At 46.6% G+C, this 20,992-nt stretch overlaps 2 protein-coding genes across 2 annotated transcripts; both read right to left on the reverse strand.

The window, feature by feature from the left end:
- Positions 1 to 4,983: 4,983 nt before the first annotated feature.
- LOC105698553 (sperm flagellar protein 2) lies at positions 4,984 to 16,138 on the reverse strand. The gene is made up of 4 exons (XM_023432529.1): positions 8,146 to 16,138; positions 6,936 to 7,980; positions 6,527 to 6,880; positions 4,984 to 6,459 (listed from the first exon to the last, which is right to left on the reverse strand). Exons 1-4 carry the CDS (start codon positions 11,943 to 11,945, stop codon positions 6,184 to 6,186), a joined length of 5,475 nt encoding a protein of 1,824 aa, XP_023288297.1. The 5' UTR covers positions 11,946 to 16,138; the 3' UTR covers positions 4,984 to 6,183.
- A 277-nt stretch (positions 16,139 to 16,415) lies between these two features.
- Positions 16,416 to 20,664, reverse strand: LOC105698550 (stress-activated protein kinase JNK; the record flags this gene model as incomplete). The annotated part of the gene is given in 5 exon segments (XM_023432526.1): positions 16,416 to 19,787; positions 19,876 to 20,000; positions 20,076 to 20,234; positions 20,317 to 20,446; positions 20,530 to 20,664. Coding segments are annotated over 5 exon segments (702 nt in total), but the record flags the coding sequence as incomplete, so codon positions are not given.
- Between the last annotated feature and the right edge of the window lie 328 nt (positions 20,665 to 20,992).

Raw genomic sequence — 20,992 nt, forward strand, 5'->3', positions numbered from 1 at the left:
AAACGATGGGAATACGAGGTCTCGGAGTGAAAATTTAATTGACCTGGAAATCACAGATGGCGCAGGGGGTCCCTCCGCAGTCAATTAGGGCCCCAGAAAGCTTGAATCCAGAGGATTTCTGGAGTTTTACTTCGATTTCTTGATATTTATTATACGAAAACGACAGGTGTAGTATGCCATTTGGTACAATATTCAATGTAATTCGACCCAGCTGTCAATATAAAAATCAATGTCGGCAACGTAGGCATTTAGAAAAATCTCCTTTATCGACGTCGATCAAGTTCCTCGACGTGTTTCACTTCACCTTAACATGGCTAGAAAATTCTGATTAGGGGCTTAATAGTTATCTTAATCAGATTCCTAAATGATTAGGATGAAAGAAATTTTCCCAGCCAGATATTTTACTGGAAATATCCGACACCTTTAACAGGAAGTATAGGAAGGGCATAGACTATCCAATCCAGGTAAAACACCTGGATTTCTGGTCCTTTTAGCTGGACTTTTTTTCGAGCGTACATTAGCTCTCCACCCTTCCCGTTTGCCGGCGCTAGATAAGAAATGGCGGGGCGATAAGGAGTAATCGAAGATATCGGCCGGGGACGCTCCCCGAAGGTGTCGCGAGGACAGTGAGAATACAAGACACGTGTCGCGTATCATAAATATTTTTACTCCCGGTATTTTTTTATCATTCGATAGGTAGTAGCACGATAGGGTGTACAACGATCGTTCTAGGTGCCAAAGGAGAATGGGGGAGGTTTAGCGATTTTTTATCGGGATCGTTGTTCGATCGCTTTCATCCGACCCGTAAAAGATGACCGTGGAGTTACGCCGGAAGTGGGCAACTTTTTTCCACCCTTCAAAGGGAAATTCGGCCTATTGTGATGATAAATCACGATCATACAAAATGGAGGAAAGAAATCCCTGTTATTTCTGTTAACGCGATACCAGAGGCACCTCTAACCTCTTTATCGCCGATAAGCGGACGGATTATTTATTTAATTAAAAGTTGCTCACTCCGGGGATTCCTCTCGCACGGGGTACGAAGTTTTCGTTCATCGATCCGCGAATGGCGGACGTCCAGTGGAGTCGTCGGAGTTCTTCCAGAAAGAGGAGGGAATGATAATGGAGCTCGTGGGGCGAACCGTTGATCGGGATAAAAACGCTTGTTTGTTGTTGACGTATTTTTTAGGGAAACTAGTGCGGCGTTACGTGTATTTTAAGCGTGGTAAGATTTTTGACCAGTTTTCGCGGTAAAGAGTGAGCTTAGTACCTTCGGTCGGACATGGAGATAAAGATAGATTCACGCTACCCGAGAAGTATCGGTGCCAATCCTGCGATACATTGTCAATGTACGTTTTCAATGTCTCTCTTCGACCTGTCCGACCCGGATACAGAGTTAATAAGACCATTAAAACGCACTTTGCAATAATTTGTCGAATCGGTACCGACAAATATCGAATATCGTGAATCCACCTGTAACCACCCGGCAAGGTTTTTCGTGAATTTAGGAGCGTCCTCTTGTTATACCGAATCGTTTCACATTTTACACCGAGAATATGGAGGTTATATGGAAGTTCCTGACCCTCATAAATGTGAATTTTTTATAAAAAATCTTGGAGATGTCTAAACAAATTTATAAAAAATTGATATTTCATGGGCGTCAGGACCTTCCTTATGGCCTCTATATTCACGTTGTAGAGTGTGAAACGATTCGGTACACCCAGTTCGGAGAAAAGTTTCATAAATGAGACCTCTGACGTCACTTTTGCATCCCCTTAATCCCGCGAGATGGCGCGCGTCGCCGAAATCATTCCTCGGTGCGTACGGCCACGTAAGAGCGTGATTGTTGGCGATTTCTTGGCAGGCCTCACTTGGCCACTCGTTAAGTAAGCTCGTAACGAATTAATCGTCGCCCCGTTGGAACGTTTAAGCCAACGAAGTGAGACTGTCAACTAGTCGTCGAGAGTTTTACAGTAAGGAGTTTGTATAGATCGATCGCCTCGTAACGCCTAGTCTTCGCGAGGGGACGCTCGAAGAGTAACGCTTCTTCCCGATATATTATATTATCGGTCCCTTAGCGAGATGTAATTAGCTAATCGCAGGTGTAAAAAGCGTCCGATAAGCCCTAGCTGTGAGGGGAGAATTTTTATTTTTATATTTACGTGCGGCTCGGCCTCGGACGAGACTCCTTCGCGGTCCGAGGCCCGGCCTCTTCCGCGAGGGCGGTTAGAAAGAGACGAGGAGACGCGGCGAGCGCGAGAGGGAGAGAGAGGGCGATACTTAACGCGGGCGCGCGCACGTTCATTCTTTGTCACCCGACATATCACGCGAAATACCTGTATACATATGTATATACCTACACTAATCCCTATATTAACGGAGAAAGGGTTCTCTCAGATAAATTTTGGAATTAACTACGTGCTCATAAATGTCGCAAATGATCAATTACCCTGAGAAAAAAAAATAATTACTTGACCGAAGCAAATATATATTATTCACATATCGTTGCCGGAATCACATGTAACTAGAGGAAAGAATTATTTTGAGACGAAACAGTCACGTTGATTTAAACTAATTCTTGATCTTAAATTATATATATTTTTTTTATATTTATTTCGATGGGTTTAATTGCAGGACTTTGTTGTTGTGATGCATATTCCTTTGAGTCATACAATTTTTCTTATCAGGGTATGGGAGAACATGATTTTTAAGCGTGGTTTCTTTTTATTGGAAAATCTACCTTTTAAAGAGATAATCATTTCCACGTGTATACATATGTATACATGTATGTGCATAAATATCTAGTATTATCCACGTGTGCAGCTGCACCTTGTCCGGCGAGAGGTACTTAGACGTCGAGTACGGGCTGTGAAAATTGCACTTTATCGCGAGACGAGCCGCCAAAGTGGAGACCGAGAACAATTGTGCCCATCATTATGAAAGTGGTCTAAGTCATATATTATTTGTTTCGAAATTACATTGAATTAATTTCCTTTGAAATAATATGGCGTGAAATAACTGATAAACTAATTTTTTTTTTAATTTTGACTTAGACCACTTTCATAATTATGGGCACAATTGTTGCGAGCCAAGGTCCGTCTATGAATGATGTACTAGGTCAATTACGAGGGTAGTAAAACCAGGAGAATGTGGAATTATTACATCGGGTCCCGGGGACTTAATATCGGATTAATTGCGAATCGATACCATCGATGGCTTCAAACAGTCATTACCCGGTATTAACGTCAAATCGTCCCGATATTACTTCCTCGAGACCCGCAACAATGGCGGACGTCTTCGGACTTTCATAACCGGAAGTGATAATTTGCGAAATTCTGGGCGGTGGAAACTCTCCGGTCTCGAGGAGTAATTAATGAATTAATTAGAAAAAGGACAATGGCTGGAGGGTTTTCACCGTACCTATATTTTATAAGTATTTCCCTGTTATGTACATTCCCTGGCTTCGGTTTTATTTAGTCATTTAGGTGCATAACGATTTTTTTTTTTTCGCAACGGCGTCAATGGAGTTACGGACTTTCGGTGGCGAAAGTGATAGTTAAAGGTTAAGGCGGTGGAATTGTTGCAACTATTCATGATTCATTCATCGGGATGGAGAGGCTGCAGTAGGTGGACCATTTCTGCCGTCTTCGTATATTAGAATATTTTCAATATCTCTCCGGATTTGTGTACATTCCCGGGCTTCGATTGTATAAACGGTCGCCATATTTAATACAACCGACAATATCGTAATTCGGACGACTCGCGGCGATGTTAAACGAGGTTATCTAGAATTTATGCCAAGGTCTTGAGGAACTGCACACCAGGACTATTTATTAACGATTGTGCAGCGACATCTCGACAGTTTGGCAAAAATTTTAGCCGACTTCTTAATACTCGAAAGCGGACTCCGAACATGTCCTATAATGAAATAAACGAAAAAGACACTGACAAAATGTTCAAGGTCTCATGTATAGTTTAAAGGAGTAAGAGAGGCAGTTACGAGTGTTGACACTTTCCATAAATTAATTTTAATCAAGCCCTTCGCGCGACATTAGAAACTTATCATTTAAGAACGAGAGCCTTAAATACGTACGATTCCCGTAAATAACGTTTCCATGATTTCGCCGGCGTAATCGCGGTTACGAGATTTATTAAGGTGGGACTAAAGGGTCATGGCGAAACATGAAAATATAATTTTCTCCAAACTGGGCGAACTGAATAATATGAAACATTAACGCGTGATTATGGAAGTCCTAACGAAGGTCTCAAAACTCACGAAATTTCAATAAAAAGAAAAAACAACGCTTTTCGTTGGTACTTGTTCGAGATGAATACTAAATTTTTCTTCGAAAAATATAATTTCCCTGGTCTCGAGACCTTTATTGGGACATTAGTAAATAATTTCACTCTCTGATGGGTTTATGACTCTTTCATGACACCTTAAGGTGAAGTGAAACACCCTTCAAATCAGTCGATTCGAATACAAGACTTTTTTTTAAGGGTATTAGACCAAACTGTCCGAAACTTTGACACATCACTCCTGATCATCTAAGAATTGTCCTGACACATTCAAAATTTGGATTTTTTAACAAAATTTTTTAACTCAGCCCAGGCCAGAACCAAAATGGCGTCGAGCTCTCATATTTCGATCGATATACAATTATCAAAGGCTCTGATATGAGAATCGAAAGGGTCAGGACAATTTTACGACAATTTAGAACACTCTGGTAATCGATAATCTCGCATTTGAACAAGATAAGGGCAAAAAAAGTGTTGTATGCGCTTCTATACTAAAACGATGGTAATACGAGGTCTCGGAGTGAAAATTTAATTGACCTGGAAATCACAGATGGCGCAAGGTGTCCCTCAGCAGTCAATTAGGGCCCCAGAAAGCTTGAATCCAGAGGATTTCTGGAGTTTTACTTCGATTTCTTGATATTTATTATACGAAAACGACAGGTGTAGCATGCCATTTGGTACAATATTCAATGTAATTCGACACAGCTGTAAATATAAAAACCAATGTCGGCAACGTAGGCATTTAGAAAAATCTCCTTTATCGACGTTGATCAAGTTCCTCGACGTGTTTCACTTCACCTTAAGGTCCATTACACGAGGAAATGAAACCCAGAGTACTCGACGGTGCACCCTTGAAAATGACATCGTGCATGTTGAACAAGTGCAGTAATGAGTGCAACGATGCTAAAGACATGCACGGCGGTATCTTGGGGAGGTATCTGCCGAGAGGTCCTGTTATCACTGATTAAATGACACGCAAGTGTCGCTAAATGCTCTCGCGATGCACCTCGTGACACGCGTGACCCTCGGTCGGGATTTCGTTCGACTTATCGGCACTGATCGGGGTTTATTATTTATTACTTTCCGCGGGAAAAACGTCCCTCTCGGTGGCAGACCTTCGGCTTTCGAGCGGCCATTACAAACCAATCGGTAGAGACACCGATATTGCGGTTTACTGCGGAGTTTATTGCGAGATTACGGATAACCCTTCAGGCACGTGCATGCTAATCGATAATTCGACGTATACACGTATTCCTACGAGAGTATTACCACGTACAATGGCGGATATGAACGCTTTTCCTCCTAAATCCATATTAAAGTTACCCTACACTTTGGTTACCTGCGAGCGACAATAACACTAGCGACTCTCGCGGAAGAGTTCGACACTATTAGGCTTCCACAAGGGGAGTTAAACTTAAAGGATACGTGATAATCACGGAAAACTTAACATTTTGGATTAATAAATGAAAACCACTTTGTACTTTGTCTCCATGTAAGCGACTTTTGCGGTTAAATCCAACGCTATTAAAAAATTACAACCGTCGCGTCATTTAGAAGATACATGATGACCACCAGCGTTTATTAGATGTTTAAACAACCTATGGAATGGGAGTTTAACTACTTCATGGTGTTTCTTTCCATTTAATTGTGGCGTTTATGTCCGCCATTGTACGTGATTGGGGATTTCCGGGATTTCTGAGAAACCACGAAAAAGACGCGCAATGTCCTCCGGGACGAGTCTTCGTAAACTTACATTTACGATGTAATGGAACAATAAATTATACTACTCGAGAAGGAAGTTACACGAGTCTCGGGTTTATTCCCTCGCGATACTCGAAGTGTATGTGTGTACTTCAGGTACGCAATTTATGTGCTCTTCGCTCTTCAGGTCTCAAGCGTCCTCTTCGTCCTCTCCTTCTGTTGCAGGACTTCTCGAAGGATACCGCCGATGTTCTTGTTGCCGAACTTCCCAGTGTTTGCGAGTAATTGTTTAATAAAACTGTGGTTAACCAGGCGATGAGACAAGACGAGGTCTTCGTCATCGTTCAGCTCTTCGTCCTTGAGGTCTTGGTACACCAGGTCGATTTGTCCTCGGAGAGTCCTCGATGACTGGAAGTAGTCCTGCACGGCGAGGTGAGGCAACAAGGTCGCCAAGACGGCCTGAAGACGTTAATAGAATTTAATAATATTTTTAACGGTGTTAAAAAAATTTTTTATAGACACTTACTATGCAGATCTTTCGATGGATCCAGAAGACCGAGTCTCGTTGCGTCTCCACATGCTGAAGAGACCTGCTGGCTTCAATTTCTGTCGAAGACATCGACGAAGTAGACTCTGGCTCGACCGAAAGCGACGACTCTTCGAGGTCTCCACCGGAGACTTCTTCGGGAATACCTACATCCTGGTCCGCAAGTAATTCCGCAGGATCCACCACCCTGGGCTCGTCAAGGCTCTGGATTAAAATCGGTCTCTTGTACCCGAAGTCCGGCTCCAACCTCAACTTATCCAGCTCCTTCAGCAGAAGGCCCTCGACTTCCTGGACAACGGCTTCGACGATCTGCTCGACGATGGCTCCGCCGACCTGAATGGGATAGAGAAGTTATAATAAATTAGAAATTGCATTTTTCTTCGTAGGCACTCTTCAGGGATACCTCAAGCGCCTCTTCGTGTAGGCGATTCCTGCAGGCCTCGACTTCGGCGAGGAGTCGCTTCTCCAGGAGGAGCCTCTCGACGTACCTCTCACCCTCTTCGTCATCCGTGCAGAGAGGATTCCCCAGGGCCAAGGAGAAGGCCTTCCCGAGGCCTCTCTTCGGGTCGTCGTCCTTGCAGAAGGCGAGCAGGACCTCGGTATAGTTGACGAAGTTCCCATCTACGGAGTACATGTCGCAGAGGACCTCCTTGGCGAGCAGGAGTCTCAGGACTTCCCGAAGAGCCGCGTCTTCGTCGCATCTCAATCGTCTTGCCAGCCTTTGCAGGACCTCCGAGTCCAAGCCGACAACCCGGGAGAGTCCTTCGCCCTCTTCGGGTCCCACCTCTTCAGGGTATAAATCCTGCGAGTCCCTCTGAAACTCCCCGTGCAAAATGCACCTGGACACCTCCGCAGCATCCGAGCAGGTGTAGAACCACAGAGGAGTCGAGAGGAACTGCTCCCTGCTGACGAGCTCCTTCTCTTCAGGGTCTGCAACCCTGAAGGCGTCCCTGGCGTCCAGGATCTGATTGGCAGAAGGCATGGGAAGTTCCATGGCGTAGATGACGAAGTCTCTCCAGTCTAGGCGAGTCTCGTCCCCGAAGAGTCGCAGGACCAGGACCTCCACGTCTTCAGGGTCCAGCTGGTACCAGGATCCTGGAAGGGGGACCACTTCTCCCTCTTCGAGGCCTCGGGCTACCAGGTCCATTAAGATGTAGCTGAAAGCTCTTTCGGACATCTTCCCACCTGGGGCGACGTTCTTGAAGACGTCCATCAATCGTCCCAGCTGGGCCATGCGGAACCTGAAGACGTGGTTCTCTTCCAGGACCGGCTCTGCTGGGGGTCGGGGCTTGTCTGGGAACATGAGGACGTTGGATCGCACTATGAACCTGTCTCCGTCCAGGAGCATCTCTTCTTGGATAGGTCTGGCCTCTTCTATGGCGAAGCAGAAGACCGAGGTCAGCTCGTTGACGTTCTTCATCTCCCTGTGGTACCTGCCACCCACAAAAATCCTTGAATGGCAAAATAATTGAAAATTTCAAGTTCGATGCCATTAATAAATTAGTACAATAAGAAATTAATCTGACCCATGACCTGTAACCCCGTAAGGGAAAACATGGAAAGAAATTCTTAATTCCATTCTGGTCCAATCTGCATACCTCGAAGTGATCTCTTCGTGTATCTCCCTGAACATTTCTCGCATCGTGTTCAGCAGGAGGTTCAAATCCGACCTTGAAGCCAGGTCCAGAATTTTCAGTCTAAGCCGGACCCGATTGGTCTCAAAATTAGCTGCGGTTCTCCATTCCAGGATCACGTTTCTCTTCAGGGTCCGAAGATCGTCCTCGCGACCAGGATTCGGGTCTCGCCCTGACCCCTTCGAAGCAACTTTTCCTTTAAACGCAGAGTCCTGCCCAGCAGCGGCTTCTTCCTTCTTCAGCTGGCTCTTCAGGGTCTCGGCGATGGAATCGACAAGATGTCTCGCCTTCTGGACGCAGGAATGAACCGCCCTGTATAATCCATTCTGGTCGTGTCCTTCCTCTTCCCTGTCCGTGCTCATCAGCAAATCCAGGACCTCGTCCTTGACGTTCTCCAGACCCGCAGGAGCGGAACTCTTCTTGTCCTTCTTCCCTGAAGAGCCCTTTTTGGTACCTCGAGATTCCTTCCCCTTCCCAGACTTAGCAGGACTCGCTGGCAAGGACCTCTCTTCAGGGTCCTTTTCTTGCAGGTCGATCCTGGGCAGAAGGATCTTCTTGAATCGGTTCTGGGAGAGAGGACGATCCATTGATGAAGAGTAGTAGTCCTGCACCAGTTGCATGGTGTCCACGTGGCGGTCCAGCTCTGCCTGGACCATGGAGATGAAGAGGTTGCCGAGGACTATGGCTTCCTGCAGGGTCCAGTTCTCCAGGACGATCCTTCTCCTTTCCTCTTCGGCTTCCTTTCTGCGTCGGTCGCACACCTCCCACAGGATGTCCTGGAACTCTCCCACCCTGCAGTGCAGCTCGCATTTGACCTCTTCGTCCTGGCGAACGTCCTCCTGGAAGGCGTTGAACCGTACATGGAACTCGTGCAAAAGGTCCTGTTTGTTGTCGGGGCGCTCGACGAACTCCTTCATGTGCTTCTTCACGAAGTCCTTGTACGGCACCACGGTGGAGTGGTTGATCCTCTTGACGAAGAAGATGCTCTTCAGGTCCTCGACGTAGACCTCTTCGGCGGCTTCCCAGATTTTTGCCAAGGACTCCAATAACCTGGGAGACGAAGGAGGAGCCGCCCACTTCCAGCCAGGATCTCCAGGATCGATCCTTTCGGGTTCGACCTCTCGAGAGAGGGTTCGCTGCGACTCTTCGGGGCTCATCTCCCCAGGTACCTCGTCTAAGGACTCCTTGCTCTCGGGTCTGGGGAGGACTCTTTTCGAGATGGGCCTTTTGCTCCGCAGGACCTCCGTCTCTCCACCCAAAGGATACTCAGGGACTCTGAAGATCTCCTCCGAAGGCTTCGGCGGAAACTCTGGATCACCTAGCACCATCCTGGCGAGCCTCTTCAGGGTCGGCAGGTCCAGGACACTGTAATACAGCACGTACGCCGTGCCCTGGCCGGCGTAAAAAGCGTCCATCGCGGTGGCGTCTTCGGGAAGGACCTCGAAGAGGTCCCTCTCATCGAAGCTCACGTCTTCGGGTTTCGGGAGCACCCTGACGAAGGACGATACAAGAGATTTCGGGGCGAGTCCTGCGAGTCTTGGCACCGGGTTTGGCAGGAGTCGAGACTGCCTTTGGTTCTCAAAGCGGTCCGGGTCCTCCACCTCGAAGGAGATCCTTGAAGAAGGTGGCTCGAAGTCCTCGATGTTCTCGTCCATCGAATGAACGTCCTCTTCAGGGGGAACTCGAAGACCGGAGAGACTAAATTCAAGGCAGGACATTTGCTCGTAGGTCATGGGGTAGTCCAGGAGGGCGAAGCCCTCCACCCCCTCCAGGCTCTTCAGGTACTCCATCAGCACCCTGGCGCCCAATTCGCTGGATACTGGCTGACCCAAGGTCAGAAATTCATGAGCCCATCTCCCCATGTATGCAGCATCCGTCAGGGTGGGATCCAGATCATCAAAAGGGATCTGCCTAGGAGTCTGAGTCTGCTTACTCGGTCCCCCCTCTTCAGGAAGTACCATCCTGGACCTGGCACTCTCTTTGAGCCTCTTTGACCCCCTCTCGAGTCCGCTCCTCTTGGAGCCAACAACCTCGGAGACTCTTCCAGGTCCTTTATTCATCTCTGCGACCTCTTCGAGGTCGATGAACCTGGAGTCCCTCATCTCTTCCTTGTACCTGCTGAGGCAGAAATTGATGGCGTCTTCCAGCCTCACCAGGAGAATCCCGCTCTTCTCCAGGAGACCCTGAAGAGGGGAGCGAAGCTCTGGACTGAGACCAAGGACTACAGCCGAAGTGGAGAACCTAGGAAGAGGTGGAGACTCAGGGTCCTTGGGGTAAGGGTACAGGACCCGAAGAAGCGTGTGCACCACGTATCCCAGGACCTGCTCTCCTGGGAGAAGGGTTTGCCGCTCTTCAGATTCTGGTCCAGGTGAAAACGCCTCCCAGGGGGGCTTTATCCGGTGGTAGTTCTCGAAGTCTGCCTCGTCGAGGACGTTTTGTCTCCCCAGTTCTATCCGTTGGATCTCTTCGAGGCTGCTGTTGGATACCCTCTGCTCCACCAGGTCTTCCAGGTTCTCCAGGTGCTGGACCATAGGCTGGCTCTTCAGGAACAAGGACCTCCACTCCCGCCACAGGCTCTCGGGGATCTCGTTCTCGTTCTGGGATCGATACCTCGAGACCTCGAGCGATAGGTCCACCAGGTCCTTCAGAACCTCTGCGCAAAGTCCCTCGTGTCTCTCCCTCACCTTGCGCATCTTCTCCGTCTTCAGCATCTTCCGCAACTCGCACAACCTCCGGCACTCCGCATCAACGTCTTCGGCATCCCGAAGTGAGGTCTCCCTCGATCGATCCTGCTCGATCACCGCTTCGCCCTCTTTCGTCCTCGTTATCAGCTCTTCTACTATCAGCCGATTGCGCGAAATTCGCACTTTTTGCTCCCGCACCCTGCAGAGCTTCTCGATGAGCTGCTTCTCGTACCTGGACTGGGTCAGCACCTTTTCGGCAACTGCAAGGTCCAGGTGTCTCTCCTGTTGCTTCAACAGCCTCTCCCACAAGTCCGACAGAAGGACCTTCTGCATCCTGGTCTTCAACTCCCTCGACGTGGCCTCTCTTCGAGATCGAGCCTTCAACCCTTTCGGGAACATCGTTTCGTAAGGAACATCCTCCCTGATCTCCTCTCTGGTAGTTCCACGCACATCTTCGGCATCTCCACGTCCACGTTCCCCGGGTCTAGTCCTAGATTCCCCTCTCATGGAGTCCTCTTTACATCTCGAAGAAGGTTCCTTAACCCTCGGCTCCTTCTTTTTAGGATTTAGTAACTTCGATTGGTACCAGCTGATCGTTTCGGCGCCTTCTAGGAGGGGCTTGGAGAACGGGTGATCCTCCAGGACTTCTCTCCCGGTCTCTGCCTCTTCCTGGACCGTGCTCACGTCGAACTTCGTCGAGGTGGGGATGTACTTCTCTCGCTCCTTCTGCAGGGTGATGAAGTGCAGGCGGTCCTTGTTCTCCAGGCAGAGGAAGACCTTGAAGAAGAGGCGAGCAGACGTGGTCCCCTTCTCGGTGGAGATCTCCTCGATGCAGTCGTCCTTGCAGTCCACCCCGATGAACTTCAGCCATAACCTTAGGTGCTTCAGGTTCACCCTGCAGAGTGCAGGGTCCTGGGTCCGGATTATCGTCTTCAACTGACTGTCGTTGATGATGTCGTAGCTGTGGAGAAGCTTCGCCAAAAGGGTACCATCTTTCGTGTAATGGCCAAATGTCTCTGGGTTCAGATCTATTATCACCCCTAGACGCGTCCTCAGCCACGTCTTCAGGATCTCCCCCATTCCTCAGGGTCATCCTCGATGGTCCTATCAATGACGCCCTGGGTGACGAAGACTTAAAAAAAAAATCTCCTCAACATTCAACATCCTTTAACTAACCTTATGACACGTGTCAAAATCTGGATTTCATCCTATGAAGAAAAAAACGACTCGAGGCCGGAATTTGTTTGTAAAATAATTCCAGGGATGATTTTCCCTTTTTTTTTTTTTTAAATGTATTATATGTTGTCTGGATTTCTTGATCGAAATATGGTGATTGTTTAAATTTATACAAAAATTAGGGAAAAGTGACGAGTTCGCGGCGGTACTTGAAAACCATTGTTTTAAATAATCAGCAACCCGTTTACATGTAACATGGTATATTTCCTTTGATATTAAAATTAAAGCTTATAAATCATGCATGTAAAAAGTGTGTTTCAAGTTGACTGTTTATTCTTCCCTCACACCACTGCATATACATTACAGGCCCTATAGGTACAGACGGGTAAAGTAAGAATGATGGTTCGTTAGCGTTTCTTTATTAATTTAAACCAACAGCGCCCTTTGAGCATTGGTTCAGATGCCGACATGTCATTGTCATTTATGCTAGACACGACGAGACCAGACAACTTTGACAGCTGATTGCGTTTCATTTTTCAAAGGTTCCTCCGTCACAAGTGACAAAGGAATTTAGGATAAACCGGGATTAATTTAACCCATGGATTATTCTCAAGGGTAATGGCTACTAAAAAATGACGCTTGTTTAATAGAAAATCAAGAAAAGAATTCCTTGTACTTTGCACGTCATTTATGTCACTCGTGGATGGGCGAAGTGTTACGATTAAATGCTAAAAAAAATTATTTCTCCAGAATTTTGTTGAACCTCCGTTTATCTAAGATGGCGGACGATTCCGGGGAAGCCGTCGAAGAAACTGTCAAATTCCCATCTCTAAGTCATATCGACGATTTCAAGGTTTCATTCGCAATGATAATGTTAATTGTAACCGGTTTAATGATAATCAGAGTTCCTAGTGTTGACGGTAATCGTAATAATGGTAATTAATAGTAATCGTCGAGGTCGTCTGCACTGTCATCTCCACCTTAATATATCTATAGAATATTTATACCACGCGGGAGTAATATAATTATGTCATGGCACCGTCGCTTTGGACATAATTAAATTACACGTAATATCGTACGTCATATTCACAGATCAATCGCTCATCATCGTGAAACAATATGCGCCATTACTGTTAGCCTTTACCGTAATATTAATTATTATTGTTAATGTATGTACAGAGGAGGTATGTATATGTATACTCGTTACTCATAGGGTGGTAATGTTTATAATAATTTAGGTTACGCCGGCTGACCGTCCCTTACATCCTATACGTGCAATCTCGTCTTGATTTCGCATCTCTCATTTCTTCTTTTTTTTTTTTATCAACGATTCTGTATTTTCTTCCGCTTCCTCCGCAGTAATAATTCCGGCTAAAGTAAAACGAACGATTTCTGGATTAATTAATTCCAGGATATTACATGTTGAAAATCTTGTTCTCACGAAACGCGGGACGATCGAAAGGTATCGAAATAAAATTCATAAATTTATGTATTAATAAACTGTCTTTTCCGTTCTTCATTTTCCTGGACTCGCGGGACGCGGAAAGCCTCGCCTTATGAAAGTGGAAAATCGAGTGACAAGATCTATAATCGTGGAAATAATAATTGGGGGAACCCGAGGAGAGTGTAAGTGAAAATTGCAAATGGCTTCCAGGACATCTTGAAGGACTCCTTTATGGAGTCCCGTGACTACTTATACGACCTAGCCTAACCTATCTCTAAAAACTACACGTGTTTCCTCTCGCACGCGTTTTTCCGCGATTTCTCTCTTTTCTAAGGACTAAACTGGACTACTTGTTTCCTAAACGCCGCTTCTACCTCTCCGCTAGATTAGCAACATGGACATTTTATTGTTTGCCTCGCCTCCCCGGTCAAAATATTTCTGCCTTTGCCCTAAACCGCCCTAAGAGGTGGATTACCGCTAATCAAGTAACCGAATAGAGTTATCAATAGTTATTAGTCGTTAACATTACTCGTTAGCATAATTATTACCCCTCTTTAGCCCCCGATCTTCGCGTTCATTTTTCGCTCTCGTCCTAAATTCGAGCGTGACACCAAAAATCTTTAGAAATTTCGGCTCGCGATTGTCCTTACTCTTAATTTTTCATTTTTTTTTTTTCTTTCAAACAACGGTTAAGAACTGGACTGCACCGTCGGCCATTTTGTTTCCGCACTTCTCCCTTTCGAGCCCAGGAATTTCCATTTCTCCTTTTTTTTCTTTCAAACATCGGTTAAGACCTCGACTGCACCGTCGGCCATTTTGTTTCCGCACTTCTCCCTTTCGAGCCCAGGATTTTCCATCTCTTCTTTTTTTTCTTTCAAACATCGGTTAAGACCTTGACTGCACCGTCGGCCATTTTGTTTCCGCACTTCTCCTTTTCGAGCCCAGGATTTTCCATCTCTTCTTTTTTTTCTTTCAAACATCGGTTAAGACCTCGACTGCACCGTCGGCCATTTTGTTTCCGCACTTCTCCTTTTCGAGCCCAGGAATTTCCATTTCTTCTTTTTTTTCTTTCAAACATCGGTTAAGACCTCGACTGCAACCGTCGGCCATTTTGTTTCCGCACTTCTCCCTTTCAAGCCCAGGAATTTCCATTTCCTCCCATTTTCCAGTTCTTCTCTTCAATTATCTGCGGCTCTCAAGACCGCGGGCACTTAGCGTGAATGCGGAAGATTCGACTTTTCCATTTCTTCCTCCCATTTCTATGAATAATTTCCGAATTCCTCCCCCTAATCCTCGATAATTGACATTGGGTGGCGCGAGAAAGGCGATCGCGGCGATAAATTAAAAACCTAGCGGTGGTGCTTGCAAGTCAGGGAAAATTAATTCGTTAATAAATTAACTAATTCATTAATCAGCGGATTAATCCCTTCGAAAAATTATCCTGTGCAAAGTCGGACAAGATTAAGGCTCGAGAGGGTCGCCATGAAATTTCGGGGAAAAAAAACAAATCTTCAGGGGAGAATTATCTTCGGCTGAATTTTATAAAGATTTTTGGAGAGCCCTCGCTTACTTGTATATATATATATATTAAACGGCACTTTCCCGCCGTCGTTTGCCACGCGTACATACATTACCATATTATTAGCGATATTATTACTTTATTATAATTAACGTTACAAAAGCTTGATTATTTGGATCGGACTGTAGCAATATATTCACATAACTATCGTCGTGGAAAATCAAAAGTTCAACGTTACATTACAATTACTCATATCCGTCAGTTAATGTCCTCTAGTCGTGGCGGCGCATGTAATCGATAAAACGTTAATATTTCACCGTCGCCACGTCCTTTAGATCCTGCGGATCCTTCCTAGAAATCCTGGAATATATCTTGACGCACACCGTCCCTTCAATAATGCGGTAAAATGTACAGGCTGCTTCAAAAAATTATGACTCTTTCTCTCCGCCTTAACCATTTAGCTACACCTCAATATGTATATGTATATATATATATTTATTTATATATTTATATTTATACTTATGTAAGATCTCGTACGAAAGTCGGGTACGTTTCTCCCGATAAAAAGTGCACAGGGTCGCGTTACGACCCTCGACTTATCCAACTCTTCGTCTCCTCTCTGTCCCCGAATAAAAGCTTTCTTCAAGGTTGGACATTCTCTGGCTAAAGGGAAACAAGGACGCTTTTCTTTTCTAAATCCCCCCAGGTGGGCTTGCGACCTCCTCGACAATGACCCTCGCCATTGTTTCCTATATTCCGGTGAAAACTGTGAAAAGGAATCGATCTCGCTTCCGACGATGAAGAGCATTTCTCGTCGGTGGAATTTATAGTGGATTTCCCGATTTCTACAGAGAGGAAACGCGAGTCGCTCTTCAGAGTCCACGGCGGTCTTCGGATATTAAGGCGATACGAAAGTGGACTCCGAGGGTAATCGTGAAACTTTTTTCCGAATCGTTAAAAATTTTACAACGTCAATATGGAGGCTACCAGAAAGGTCCTGACCCCCATGAAATTTCATTTTTTTTTTTTTCAAAAATTGTTGGAAGTCGCTCTCTAGGCATACTTATTTTTATTTTAAATTCCTTCGTATTTTTCCAAAATTATAATTTCATGGGGGTTGGAACCTTCCTTAGAGCTTCCATATTTACGTTGAAAAATTTTTAATCAATTCGGTACAAAGTTGGACGAACCTCTTCGACGCCACTTTTATATCGTCTTAAGGTGATATGAAAGTGTCATATGTACATACCAAATAGTGAAAATATTTATAAAACTTTTCTCCAAATTGGGTGCACCGAATCATTTGAAACTTCATCACGAGAGGCCCTAAGGAAGAACGCGATGCTCACGAAATTTCATTTTTCGAAAAAAAAAAAAAAAATTCTTTGGGTCTCCATAATCACGTGTTAAAGTTTCAGATAATTCGGTGCACCCAGTTTTGAGAAAAGTTTTATAGATATTTTCAATTTTTTATATGTATATAATGACTCTTTTATACCGCCTTAAAGGGGTTTCAAAACACAAAATGGGCGTTTCCCTCCTAGAAACTTCCTTCACTCGGAAAGAAACGTTTCAACGACAATTCGAGTTGCGAGTGGCAAGGAATCGATCGTTGAATTTCGAAGGCCAAGTCCGTCAGACCTCTTCAGGAAGACGATAAATGTAAATATTGCACCGATCGCGAGTGATCTCTTCGTCATCTCTTCTGCATGCCTGGATTTCAGGACTTCAGGACGAGATTTCAGTCCTGACTGTTTCTATTCGCTTCGGAAGTCTGAACGGACTCGACGAGTTCGATCGAGACTCAAGGTTCACCTCCGACCGAACCTGGGAACATTGCAATACGTATTAATCCCGTAGGTCGTTACGACGATTAGACCTAGGTGTACCGAACCAAACGAATCTAACAACTAATTAACTAACGATAACCGATACGATTGATTGCAAAGGCCGCGACAATCGCCAGAAACGAGTTGTCCTGGCGCAATATTACATTAATACCCGGTTCCTAGACAAGTCTGCGTCGATCAGCTGATCGCTGTCACCTGGATGGTACCGATCAGCTGATCGTTGACGTTTCGGTCGTGCGCGATTCCAAGTACGCATCGATCAGCTGATCGTTGACGTCTCGGTCGTGCACGATTCCTACATAAGTTCACATCGATCAGCTGATCGCTGTCACCTGGATGGTACGATCAGCTGATCGTTGACGTTTCGGTCGTGCGTCGATCAGCTGATCGCTGTCATCTGGAAGGTACCGATCAGCTGATCGTTGACGTTTCGATCGTGCGCGATTCCAAGTACGCATCGATCAGCTGATCGCTGTCACTTAGATGGTACCGATCAGCTGATCGTTGACGTTTCATCGTGTGCGATTCCAAGTACGCATCGATCAGCTGATCGCTGTCACTTGGATGGTACCGATCAGCTGATCGTTGACGTTTCGGTCGTGCGCGATTCCAAGTACGCACCGATCAGCTGATCGTTGACGCTCGGTCGTGCACGATTCCTACATAAGTTCACATCGATCAGCTGATCGCTGTCACCCGAACGATACCGATCAGCTGATCGTTGACGTTTCATCGTGCGCGATTCCAAGTACGCATCGATCAGCTGATCGTTGACGCTCGGTCGTGCACGATTCCTACATAAGTTCACATCGATCAGCTGATCGTCACCCTCGAGCCCTCACCCCTTGCCTAGCGCCGAAATTCGCGACCTCCCCCCGGAGAAAAATACATTATTTCCTTTCTTTTCGAATTGGACGTAGTGTCGTCGACGCGTGCACGTACAAAAATACAGGATGCCCCGGAAACGCGGCTCAAAGGGACGGGCGAGCCAACAACTCGGCGGTGGTCGGGTAAAAAACTCACCCCCTACAGCCAATCGCGACCCCCTACCTTCTTCAGAGCCTTCCTCGAACGGCAACTCCCTAGTTACGTTCCAACGAATCCGATGCGACGTCAACATACGTTCATTAAATCGTCAACCCCGTCATTGTTGCGGCAAACCTCTAACATTCTATCATTTATCACGTGACTACATAATTATATAATAAATACCCACACGATTGCACTTCCGACTGAAATCTCGCGTTCTCGAGAGCGAAGCTTAAAATCGAAAAATCGGCTCTCGGGGTGACGAGAGGAAATCCTGACTCCGTGCAGTTTCGGCGGCGACGTGAAAAGGACTACTATAAAAAAATAAAAATGCAGAGAGTAGAGTGGTTTATAAAATGGACATTGAATCGCGAAGCTCTCGTTAGCGTTCGGCCGCCATTTGCAATTGGATCGCCCTCGTCTCCCGCGTGGATCTCTAATTAGCGGTAATTATTCCGGGTCTCTGCAATGGCGGAGTTAACGATTCCCCTTCGCGTACGTATTGTTACGCGATAACATCCCCTGACTAACTTCCCTACGTGCGCCGGTCGGTACCCTAAATTATATTTACAATTTCCGCGTCTCCTAGAGTACGCTTTTCGCCCGCCGAGACGCGGATTTCTGGGAGTACGAGCTTTTTCTCTATTTCTTTCTTCCCTCTTCTTTTTTTTTTTTTCTTTTTTCTTGCATCGTGCATTTCCTCGTACTCGTGGGTGCGTCCCTGGCCAGGATTACCTTTGACCCCTGCGGGAATCCTGGACATTGGATAAAGGACCTGGGACCTTCCATCCCGTTTGCGAGACCCTTCTTTCCAGGATATTCGGGTTTCCTTCTTTCTCTTCACCTTCCGTGGGTGTTTTCTTCAGAAGTGCCAAAGAATTCGGAGGTTACCACGTTGAAGAAAAAAATTAAAAAATTATCGTGTTTAGGGGGAAAAAAAAAGAAATTTAGATGTTACCACGTTCGGAGTCGCAAAAAATGGACGAAAAGACGCGAAAAGGAACTCCCGACGCGGGTCGTCCGGACAACAATGCCCCCAGGAAACGAATGACGACGTCGTGCGTTCGCGTAACAAGTGCCGAGCCGTTTAAAGGTGCGAGCAGTCGTAAGTCAGATCTTGCAGGTGACCCGAAAGTGGGATCCAAAGGTATCAACCCCTATCGATGCACCTAGTGCGCCAAATCACATGAAATTACCCCACTTGACCATGTCGGCCCTAAGAAAAGTCCTCCCATCAAAGCCTACTTTCGATTAAAAAATGTAAAAACCATTGGTAAACAAATTCAACAAGAGAAACGAAACTCCCGGATACCAGGACCTTCCCCAGGGCGTCCACCTCCAAGTGGAAAAAAAATGGATATCGATACGTTACAGCCGCTTCCGAGAGTGGTTTAAAAAAAGGAAAGGAAACATCGGTCGCCTCCCAGGAGGCCGCTTTCACGTGACCCGAGGCATCGCCTCGCGAGGAACGGTAGGTCCTTCCTAGAGGGGACCTCGAATACTTTGGACGAGTCCTGGGAGTCGCGCAGAGAGGAGGACCTCTTCGCGGGGTCGGACGACGCGGAAGGCGCAGGATCGCAGGGTATCACAGGGCCGGTTTCCTCTTCGGGGTGCTTTTCGGGGTCCCCGAGACCTCCCGCGGGTCCCGGGGGGCTCGTTGCTCCCGCCGAGACGACGACCGGAACCGCTGGTGGGTCCTGGACCTGGTCCTGGACCTGGTCCTGGACCTGGACCTGGACTTTTTTCGGCATCTACCGCGAGCCCGCGGTCTCGGAGGACTGGCCCACCGCGGCCGGGTTGTGGCTGGTCTCGTACTCCATCACCTCCTGGTAGATCAGCTCCTTCCACTGGTCCACCGTGTGTTCCCTCTCGTCCACGCTGTGGTCGTAGGGACCCGGGGCAGGCTGCAACGAATTGATTAAAGATAGCCCCTCGGAGTCGTTTCTAGAAACCATCGACGCCATCGTCGAGGTCGGACCCTGGACTACTCACGGCATTGACCTCCCCCTCGTCGTACCAGACGTTGATGTAGTTGTGCAGCAATGCGTCGTCGACGGAGATGCGTCTCTCAGGGTCGATCACGAGCATGCGAGACAGGAGATCTCTGGCTTGGCTCGCTGAAACCAGGAAAACGTGAATTAGAAGACGACGTCCAGGGTCCTGAGATCCTTTCCTCCACCAGGACTACCAACCCTTCAGCCTGTTGTGTTCCGACGAGTCCGAGGGGAAGAGGACGTCCGGGAATAGCCTCTCGAAGGGATATCCAGGATACCGCGGCCTGTTCTCCACGTAGTTCCTGACGGTGAGTTGCAGTCGCTGCATGAACTCCGGCGCCGGCGTCCCCAGTTGCTCTGAAATCAGGATCCTCTGTACCAGGTGCTCCCGATTTTCCGGAAGTCTTCTGGATCCCTTCGAACCATCTTCGAGGCTTACCGATGATCTTGTTCCACTGGTCGATGTGGTCGTTCCCGGGGAACAGGACTCCACCTCGGATCATCTCGCCCATGATGCAGCCGACCGACCAGATGTCCACGTTCTCCTTGTACCCCATGCCTAGGATCACCTGGAAGAAACGTTTCTCCTCATCCTCGTACACCAGCAAACCAAGGATCGGGTGCATCCGTGCCATCGGAAACTTGAACTTACCTCCGGCGCCCTGTAGTACCGCGTCACGACGTAGGGCGTCATCATGAACGTCGTCCCCGCGGTCCTGGCCAATCCGAAATCCAGGATCTTCAGGGTGCAGTCGGACTTAACGACTATATTGCTTGGCTTTAAATCCTGAAAGACATGCAATTGCTCGTCATCAGTCGATTTAAATAGTTATGTTAAAAAAATCATTTACAAAACTCGTGACTTTAATAGTGATATTTTAAATTTTTTTTTTAGACAAATCAGGATTTTAATTAATCCTGTTGGCCACCATCGACCATGATAGTCTTGGTCTCACTCTTGTACATCGAGTCCAGACCTTGACCTCGCACTTTTCTATTTTAACATTTTTTTTCATTTTTGCAAGACCAAGACAGTTATGTTAAAAAATCATTTACAAAACTCGTGATATTTTTAAAAAACAACTATTTTTAATTTTTTTTTAGACAAATCAGGA

The sequence above is a fragment of the Orussus abietinus genome, unplaced genomic scaffold, assembly GCF_000612105.2.
Source record: "Orussus abietinus isolate OABI.00-Male unplaced genomic scaffold, Oabi_2.0 scaffold226, whole genome shotgun sequence".
Taxonomy (NCBI): Eukaryota; Metazoa; Arthropoda; class Insecta; order Hymenoptera; family Orussidae; genus Orussus; species Orussus abietinus.

Bases quoted from the DNA above. Each gene is read 5' to 3' on its own strand.
- LOC105698553 (XM_023432529.1), bottom strand. From the start codon at position 11,945: ATGGGGGAGATCCTGAAGACGTGGCTGAGGACGCGTCTAGGGGTGATA. The intron at 7,981-8,145 runs GTATGCAGATTG...TGTGGGTGGCAG, and splicing joins CACGAAGAGATCACTTCGAG to GTACCACAGGGAGATGAAGA. The intron at 6,881-6,935 runs GCCTACGAAGAA...TATCCCATTCAG, and splicing joins TTGAGGTATCCCTGAAGAGT to GTCGGCGGAGCCATCGTCGA.